At 53.0% G+C, this 9,405-nt stretch overlaps 3 protein-coding genes across 3 annotated transcripts; all 3 read right to left on the bottom strand.

Moving 5' to 3' along the window:
• Positions 1-237: 237 nt before the first annotated feature.
• On the bottom strand, positions 238-4,354 carry B0H65DRAFT_266 (nucleoporin Nup120/160-domain-containing protein). Its single transcript, XM_062822682.1, has 2 exons — positions 3,588-4,354; positions 238-3,528 (listed from the first exon to the last, which is right to left on the bottom strand). Exons 1-2 carry the CDS (start codon positions 4,231-4,233, stop codon positions 341-343), a joined length of 3,834 nt encoding a protein of 1,277 aa, XP_062685477.1. The 5' UTR covers positions 4,234-4,354; the 3' UTR covers positions 238-340.
• Positions 4,355-5,085: 731 nt separating this feature from the next.
• On the bottom strand, positions 5,086-6,271 carry B0H65DRAFT_413495 (DNA repair protein RAD51; the record flags this gene model as incomplete). The annotated part of the gene is made up of 3 exons (XM_062823850.1): positions 5,086-5,903; positions 5,974-6,121; positions 6,176-6,271. 3 exons carry the CDS (start codon positions 6,269-6,271, stop codon positions 5,086-5,088), a joined length of 1,062 nt encoding a protein of 353 aa, XP_062685478.1.
• Positions 6,272-7,187: 916 nt separating this feature from the next.
• On the bottom strand, positions 7,188-8,523 carry B0H65DRAFT_543455 (uncharacterized protein; the record flags this gene model as incomplete). The annotated part of the gene is made up of 2 exons (XM_062829226.1): positions 7,188-8,378; positions 8,470-8,523. 2 exons carry the CDS (start codon positions 8,521-8,523, stop codon positions 7,188-7,190), a joined length of 1,245 nt encoding a protein of 414 aa, XP_062685479.1.
• Between the last annotated feature and the right edge of the window lie 882 nt (positions 8,524-9,405).

Here is a 9,405-nt window from a genome sequence, read left to right on the forward strand (position 1 = left end):
TGGACATTGCCCCTGGATTGAGTTGGTGATGAGCGTATTGAGATTGGTGAGCACAGTTATTATAGATGAAGATTTGACCGGTCGAAACTTTGAGACAGTTATCGTAGTTAACCCGACATCACCACAGACTGTCATACCATCGAAAAAACCGGTACTCCCAGCAATGAGATTGAGACATAACAAAAGGCTTTAGCATTCGTAACCCGCTGTTCCTAATCCCGTAACTACTCCTTTCCCTATCCCCCTTTTTTTATCCATGATTTCGATAAATTCTCATCATTCTAGCATTACAATGAAGCAAGCAACCAGACAAGCCAAACATGCAGACCAACCAACTCACTCATGACATGAGAACATCCCCATCGTCACCATCAAACCCATCCGTGAATCCAAACTGGTTGTTCTGGATCGCCACGATCCTGTCCAGCTCCTGCTGGTACTGCTTCCGGATGTCGGCGAGCGTAAGCAGCCTCCTGCGCGGCTCGCCAGAGAACGATTCGGAAGCGGTGGAAAACTGCCTCAACTTCTCGGCGAGGACACGATCCTCCTCGTGCTGAGATTCAGTCGAGGAAGCAGCCGCTGCCGAGGCCCTGGTGGTCCTTCCTGCTGTCTTCTTCTTGGAGGGTTGCTGTTGCTGTTGTTGGTGTTGTTGGGCAGGGTCTTCAGCGGTGTCAAGGCGCTCCAGAAGATCGTCAAGATGGTCTTCTAGGTTATCACCACCACCCTTCCCGTTAGGCTTTACGTCTTGGTCTTCCTCCTCTTCGTCGGAGAGGATGTCCTCGAGGATGTACGCCTCACCCTTGGCCTGGACGCAGCTCAGCGCGTTGATGAGCAACAGGTATTGTCTCGTCACTTGCGTATCCAGCGCGTCCTCCCCGCTGACACCGACCTTGTCGCCTTCGCCCATCTGTCTGAGCTTCTGCAGCCGGTCGAGCAGGACGGCGGCGCCGCCGCGGTAGTCGTTGTGGCTGATGCGCCAGGCGTACAGGATCTGGTGGTACGGCGCGCCGCTGAGCACGTCGCGGACTTGCCGGCACTTCTCGACCAGGATCTCGTCGACCATGGTTTGCAGACCGGAGAAGGGCAGGTTGACCAGCTCCGTGTTTTGGCCAGCCTCGCACATCTTCTCGACGAGCTTGCGGAGGTACGACTTTTGCAGCACCTCGTCGTCAACCATGGCGAGTAGAGTGGAGTGTGCGACGTCGAATTGCGAGATGGCCGTGGAGGCGGTAAAGAGGCGGGAAAGCATTTCCGTCTTGACGTCGTTGTGCTTAGCCCGCTGGCTGCTGGTGTTGTCATCCTCCTGGTTGTCCTGAATGAACTGCAGAGCAATCTTGGAGAACTCAACCACGTATGAATAGGCCTTTTGCCGTTCGAAAAGGTTGACGATGTGAGCGTAGTAGTTGGGAAGTCCGCTGTAAAGCAACTTCCACTCGGTATCGTCGAGAAGGCCAGCGCTATGCCGTTGCACAGTCGTGCGCTCTGTGCTTAGGCCGACTGATGCCTTCTTGAAGCACTGAGCGGCAGTGTTGTGCTCGTTGAGGGCAAGGAACACGCGACCCTGGATGTAAGTAGAAAAGGGATCTTGCTGAGCAAACGGGTTGAGCTCCTTCGCGAGGTCAGGACGGCCCTGCTTGAGAAGCCAGCATTGCATGATTCCATTGTCGAGCTCGTTCGAGCTAGTCGGAGCACAGATGTCAAGAACGACATCAGTGATGCTAGACAACAGAGGTTCACCGTGGCTTTCTGGTAATCCCAGGAGGTGCCCAATCAGTCCTTCCAAGGCAGTGATGGCATACGTCTCCTCCTTACCACGGTTGGCCACAGGTGATGCTGAGCCAGAGTGATCAGCCTTGGGCACGGGGATCGTAAGCTCTGTCTTGACCATCCACCGGAGATGCTCGAGCCGCTTAAGAGCATCAACCAGTTTGCGGTAGACCAGGCCGACGTCAAACCTGGCGTGTAATGCACTCTTCTCGTCTTCGATCTCATCCTCCATGTGAACCAGAAGGATGAGTTGGCTGAAGAGTATCTTCCAATGAAGCTCGATCGTCTCCTGCACTGTCCGGATGACCAGTTTCCGCCCAAACCCTGTGAACGGCGCTCGCAACTCCTGCGAGTTCCTATCACCCGCCGCTGTGATTAGCTCGAACAAATCTTCGTACAACCTAGGAGTAACCATTTGGAAGTTTTGTCCCAGGGTTTCCACCACTTGAGCCACATCCTCTTCGGTCACTTGACGCCAGAACCCTGCCTTATCGTAAAACTGTTGCATGCGCTCGGCATCCGATAGTGATGATTCCTCAAAGAGCTCTGGCCTTAGAGCCGCTCTGGTCAACTCCAACATGCTGTCCGAGAAGACGTCGACAAAGTTCAGACCAGCCGATACCAAGGCCGCAACGTCCTGATCCTTCTGGCTGGGGGTTTCGATATTATGATAAATTCGGTCAAGGTCGCTGCATTGCCTGATAGCAGACAAGAGATCAGCACACGCAACCCAGATCATGCCATCCACAGGATCAAGAACCAGGGATAGTGCTTCACCCCTTTGCTTGTCCAGCTCAAGTAGCAATCGCCAAAACCTTGTCCACTGAGTCTCGCTCGTGTTCCTGAACTGTTCATAATCCAGCCCTCCGACCGAGCTCCGATCGAGGGTTGTGGTAGACCCAAGGATGGAGCAAATCGACTCTGCGATGCTCTTGTTTGATCTCGAATTACCCTCCTTGTACGTTCCGAGGCCCTTTTCGTACATCACCAGTGCTGTCTCGAGCGTCGACTTGGAGAACCTCCCCGGGAAGAAGATAAGTTCCAACCACTTCTCGCTTGAATCCACGGGATCACAAGGCCCCGATGTCTGTGCAGATGCTGCCGAAGATTCGATATTCACCATTTTCCAACCATCGTCGAAAGGTCCGCTGGCACTTTTTGGGTGTACCTGGAGCTTCTGGACCCGGTAGGTGATATTGTTCTTCCACAGTGTCCACAGCTCAGGCCCCTCTGCTTGTTGTGCCACAGCAAAGTCGGCCAGGGTCCAGATATCCAGAGAAGATGGGCTAGCCGGGACCAGCTTCTGTTCGGGGAAGCAGTCGGCAACATGAATCGATCCTTGGGCGTTGGCCTTCACTTTCCAGAATTTGAACTCGCCCGACCCTATTGGCGAGTAGGTGACGACCAAACATTGGCCGGGGCCATTGTCCAGAATACGGATTAGGTTTGTTTGAGAAGGGTCGATAGTCCATCGGGCGATGTCCTGAGGATCGCGCTTAGCGTTCAAGATGTCGCCCGTATACATAATCTGGCCCGTCCGCACATCCCACACCCGCATGCGGTGGTCCAGGCAGATAGTAAACAAAAAGGCGGCGTCATCGATGCCCGCATTCGTGATCGCTGTCGACGTAGCTGCTGTTAGCTCCATGTTGGTGTTGCCGTACCGCACTGTCGGATCTCGCTTGAAAGGAACCAGCTTTTGTAAGCTCTGTCCCCATCCAGCAACGTTGTAGATAGTCTCCTTCCATGGGTTGCCGTTTGCTATAAGGCTTCGTCAGCAGTTGTTTCTGCAACAATGCGGATGCAGGAGTGCTCACCACCGTTTGATCTGCTAGTCCTGTCGAACCTGAGGATTCCTCCATCGTGCATTGTGACAATTAGCTGGTCATGGTTCACAACCACGAGCCGGTGTGGTTGCTTGAAGCCGAACCCGGGCGGCGAGTACGACTTGCACAAGTCGCCCAGCCCGCCATCGGTTGCTAGCCTCTTCCTGAAGTGATCTGGGCGAAGAGTGATGGTGTGGAGCTGATTGGACTGGTCCACGACATGAACGCAGAGGGCATCGTGGGCCTCTGGGTCGGAGAAGCCAATGCAAGAGGTTCGTATCGGCGAGGGGAAGCGGAGGTTCAAGACCAAGGGCGCGTCGGTATCGTTGTGTTGTGGTTTGCAGACATCGGCCGCGCGGATGCTCAGGACGGTGTCATTCTCGAGGACTCGCCAATGGAATCCACGGGGCGAGACATGGTGCTTTCGGTAGTATACTGATGAAGCAGTGGCTAGGTTCCGGATTCGGTAGGCCTTCTCGTCGTCGGCGGCGTTGATGGCGCGCGCGCTTGCTGTTGTCGACCTGCTGAAGGAGCTCTGGTTGTGCGATCCGACGCGGATCTGGACAATCGACGACGATGTGGACGGCTCGAGGTTAAGGCGCGTCTCTTTGTAGAGAATCTCAAAATCCCGTGCGCTCATCTTGTTCCCATGGGTATCATTCGGTGTGGTATGGGGAATGTCGAGGGGTTGCTGTCGCGCTTTTTGGAGATGCAAACGCGGTTGTTGCTTTTGCTGTGATGCCCTGGGCAGAATTTCTGGCCGCCCGGCAAGTTCAACCTAAGTTCCCAAGCACAGCGCAACGCTGCAAGCGAAGCAGTTGCAGGCTTGCAGCGGGTCGGTCAATCGCTGGCGTTGGTTGGTGGGGAGCTCTGTGCTAAACCACTAGTAAGACTATTTGAATAGGGTACAAGGTACGTCACACCAAGAAAGAAGCGGAAGCCTTCAGTTCCGATCTCTTTGACATCCACGACTTGACAATGATCAAGGGAATGGATGATGGCGCTCGATCTCTACCTTCAAGCCAGGGGCACAGACCATACATTTCGTCCTGACTTCCTTTATCCACGAGATTATCTGGTCCGTAGCGTGGTGTCTCAATGGGTAAGAGCTTCAGCTTCACAGTCTATGATTTTAGGAATACCACACCTTTACTGCTCGACCTCAACATCGAGGAGCTCCTTCTGGACTGGTCAACGACTGGTTGGCGAAACGACTTATGACAGCTTTAGCTCGTTGACCGCGTTGAAAAAAGATCAAGGACCCTTGTTGATGATAAGTTGACTAAACTCCAGACTTCTACCAGTCATACCAGGCATGTGTAACGCCAGGCTGCCCTCCCATGTAAACAATAAAAACGCGCTATGTCCATCAGAAACACCCATTATCCTTATACACGCATCCGACCCTGTATCGTCATATCATCAGTCCCTTGCCTTCCTAGATTAGTGTATGAATCTCATCTTGATTGGCTGTTACCATCCCCGTTGAAGACTATTGGTTCATCTTCTCCATATCTTTCGGGCTGGGGTCCCCGATACCGTCCTCATTGATAGCAAACAAGCAGTCGCTCTCTGGTAAGCACGGGCTGTCGTAGATCTTCGCGATTCTCGTCTCTCCACGACCCTTCTTCAAGCTGATGCGAGTGGTACTGGCGTGCGCAATGATGTTGCCACCGATTGGTTTCTTGGGGTCGGGATTGAACATGGCAGACGGGCCACCGTCGACCTGCGCCACGACCTGGTTCGTAATCACCACCGCAATACCGAACTCGTCGGCAAGACGCTGAAGAGTGCGCATGAACTTTGCGAGATGGGTTTGGCGAGAACTGAGTTCGCCACGGCCCAAGAAGTCCGTTCTGTAGAGCGAGGTCGCGGAGTCGACAATCAACAGACTGAAGCGAGTCTCACACATCATGGCTGCGGCCTGGTTCAGGAGCTGCAGCTGATGGTCCGAGTTATAGGCTCTTGCGTAGGCGACGTTGTCGAGAACTTCTTCTCCTGATAGACCGTATCGGTTGGCCACCGCAAGGAGACGAACAGGACGGAACGTGCCTTCCGTGTCGATGTAGAGACATTTTCCCTCGCCACCTCCCATGTCGAAGGGAAGCTGACATGTCACCGCAAGAGTATGGCAGATCTGCGATTTTCCTGTTCTGAACTCTCCAAAGATTTCGGTGACACTGCCGGTCTCGATACCACCAGCCAATAGTGTGTCCAAGTTTTTGGAGCCAGTTGTGATGGAAATAAGTTCGCTGCGGCGCTGGTGCATCTCCGTCGCAGTAGTAAAACCCATGGGCACAAGTTTGGAGGCTTGATTGTAAAGTTAGTAACTTGTGCTCCCAAAACGTAACCGCAGCTATCTCGGTTGCCAGCGACTTACCTTCTGCCAATATTTTCCCTGCCTTCTGCTCCGAAATTCCCTTGATCTGCTCCAGTACCCTACGGGGGGTATAGGCGACGGATTCGACAGTGTTGAAGCCTCCATCAACAATCAATTGGATGTCACGTTTGGTAAGCCCGGCAACGCCCTAGGAAAGTCAGCTTCTGGCCAGACCGGAATCACCAATCGAAGGCATGCATACCTCTAGAGCAGAAAGTGGTGTTGGGGCGCCTGGGTTTGGAATCCCGCTATCGTCCTCCATGTTGGCGGACTCATCATACTCCTCGTTGTTCGACATCGTGATATTCGGTGCACCAACTTCTGAATTTCTTGACGTGTAATGATGGTAGGACCGGCAGCGAGCGAGATAGTTTTGGAGATGGCCACAAAATCCAAGGCAGAAAGGCGAAAAGAAAAACCCGACGTGAACTGGAGCTAAAGATACGCGAATGTTGACAGAGGCGAAAACAGCAGGCAAGAGCGCGACCCGCGTTCTACAAATTGGGGAAGAGCGACACGCTAACATGTGACCTGGATGACCAATTCAGCCCAGTTCAGTGGAGACTGACAGGCGGCGGGATGGACGGGTTCCACTGTGGGGTCCACTCATCAGCGGTCACCCCTGGGGGTTTGTCAATTCATGCCAATTCCGGACTCCCCGTCAATATCGTGACCTCTCTTCACAATCTTGATCTCTCTTCATCATCTTGACACTCTTTGCATTCACTATCTATTTGGTGCAGAGATACAATTCTATTGCTACCCAAATCCCATCACAATTTTTCTCATCGAACATGACAGTCACGAAGCTCTCCGACGATGCTTGTAACCATGGCCCTTTGACCATATGGACTTCGATTTCTTGACCCTACATACTCGCCTAAATCACCGGTTTCCATCCCGATCCTCGATATAGCGACTCTCTGTCAAAATGGGCATGAGAGGTTTGCGGAACAGCCTTTTTGATCCCGAATGCGTTTCCAACGAGAACACTCTATCCAAAAAGAAAGAAATACAACTCTTGCTTAATTTCGGCCCCTTGACGCCTCTTCCCGCCATGTCGCCGTCCTATATCGGATATTTCTCATAACTATCCAAAAAACAACAACCGCCCATCCTCCTTTGAGCCCGGGGGACACCCAGCAAAAGAAACCGCAGGATGATCTGTCCAGCGCTGTTGCAACTGCTGGAGAAGCCAACGTGTTACTCACCCACTACCTTCGTCCATATCCAGGCACACGACTGCCCCGGGCCTGGCCAGTTTCTTCACCACCCTCTTCCTCCCTTTCCAGACCGTTGAGATGATAATGATTTACTCTGGGCTCGGTACCCGGTGTTCCAAGTCTTCCAACAGGTAGGACTTCAAACCCGTCATTGACCCTCCGAGCAGCAGACCTGTTGTTGGTAAAATGCAAATCCCCAGGCCCGAACGTCGGCTCAGGGGCAGGGATCATCATGGGCTCTGCCTCTTCCTCCTGCTGTTGTTGTTGTTGTTGTTGTTGTTGTTGTTGTTGTTGCTGCTGCTGCTGCTGATACATTACATGCGAAGGGGGAGTGCCAAACGGATCACGAACGGCGGCATCTCTTCTTTCGACTTCTCTTGGCCCATACGGTCTTCCCCCTCCTCCGCCGCCGCTGGACGAGCTATAGGATCTTCCACTCCCGCTTCGCGTAAACCGCTGCTGGGCAGAATCGGTGGAGGAGTCGCCTGATTCAGAACCGGTGCTTCGCTGACTGCCCCTGGTAGGACCACCATCGTGCCCACCACGGACCTCTTGTTGTCGTCGGGAGGAGGTGGTCGGCACGTATATGTCATAGACTGCTGGTCTTTGCGGCTGGGCTCCTCCATCTTGACCCTCAAGTCTTCGGAGAGTATCTTCGTTCAAAGCATGGGGAGCCCGCAAACCTTGGCGCTGAGGATAATAATGCCTCTTGTCCTCCGCCGTGAACCGCGAGGTCGGTGGGGGAATTGCCCCTGATGAGTTACTCTCCAACGAGCCGGAATCAGTGAGTCTTTGCAGGAGTGAGCCGTCGGGTGTAACAAGCCTTTGCAACGTCGTCGTCGTGACCCCTGTCGCCTTCGTCTTCTCCCTCCTCTGTTGCTCCGCATCCAGATTCACCAGCGTCACCGCCGAGGTAAGCTTTGTTGTTTCGGTAGGCGTGGCCGATCCCGAGATCCATATGCCGTCAACTTGGACGCCACTCTGGATCGCCCGCACCCCAAAAGGGATGGTGCTGGCTGCTGCGCGCTTGGATGAGGTAGGTCGGAGCCCCGTGCTGCGCATGTCATCGATCCGCGCCTTCTTTTCCTCGTCCAGGATCTCCTGTTTTCGTACGATACGGTTCGTCCACCACAGCTTGACCAGACCGGCGCAGAAGACGGCTGCTATTGCCACGGCAAGTGCCTTGAACTGAAGTGTTAGCGAACTAGCATTTTCTGAACAGGGATTTTCAGGAAAGGGGAAGGGCGGGCCTGGTGATGGTGTCTTGACTTACAAAGGTCATCTGCTGCCACAGCTCCCATGACATGAAGAATATTCCCTTGGCCATTGTGTTGTCTCGGGCTAATTTGCTGCGGCGTTGTTGAAATTTGGCAACTGCAGTCAAGACGTGGTAACTTTAATATCCAAAGATGAAGGTGGTTTGGTGGTTTGATGAGAGCTGACCCAGCCTCCTAGTCAACCAAAAAAAAAAAAAAAAAAAAAAAAAAAAAAAAAAAGGAAAAAAGGCGAGCAAACGGTCTTTGCCACGTCAGTTGGGTGAATTCGCAGAATTCGGCAGGGAAAATAGCCGTTTTGCGGGAGTGAAATCGACCGCTACTTTGTTCGGTTTCGGGAACTTGCAGTGTTGTCTTGAATCCTTCAGGCCAGTTCTGCCAGTTGACCAAAGCTATACTGGAAATATTCTCGCTTGATGATGGTCTTAAATGGGATGAGGAAGGCGCTATTGATAATCGCCAAAACTCTCCGGTCTTTTGCTCGTAATATGGCACGTCGAGTGATCGGATTATGTTGATTCTCGTTCACCACGAATGCGGATATCAGGCGGAGCCAGATTGTCTTGGGCTCTTCACACGGGAAATCCTCGAATTGTGTTGGCACTCCTGAGATAGTTGGCTGATGAACGTCAAGTGTCCAAGATGGTGTCCAAAACCCCGAAAGAGAACGAAGCGCTTCCCGAAAGATGGGGATGGATGCCGTATTATCTCCTCATGGATCTCCTTTCCCTTCCAAGAGTTCGGATCCAGTCGGTCAAGAAAATGAACTTGAACTCTCGGGATACACAGGGAATAGAAGCCCAGCAATGGGTGTTCTCGAAAAGAGCTCGGGGCAAATACGAAGAGCGTGTAACGGGTGACGGCGCTTCAGTCCCAACACGACTTTCTTAAAGCCCCTTGTTCGGTTCGGGTGCCTGCATTAGCAAGGCTGATGT

The sequence above is a fragment of the Neurospora tetraspora genome (assembly GCF_033439725.1).
Source record: "Neurospora tetraspora strain CBS 560.94 chromosome Unknown B0H65scaffold_1, whole genome shotgun sequence".
NCBI classification, from domain to species: domain Eukaryota; kingdom Fungi; phylum Ascomycota; class Sordariomycetes; order Sordariales; family Sordariaceae; genus Neurospora; species Neurospora tetraspora.

Excerpts from the sequence above, each read along its gene's own strand:
- B0H65DRAFT_266 (XM_062822682.1), bottom strand. The coding sequence starts at position 4,233 with ATGAGCGCACGGGATTTTGAGATTCTCTACAAAGAGACGCGCCTTAAC. Across the intron at positions 3,529-3,587 it reads CAGGACTAGCAGATCAAACG|CAAACGGCAACCCATGGAAG; the intron begins GTGGTGAGCACT and ends GAAGCCTTATAG.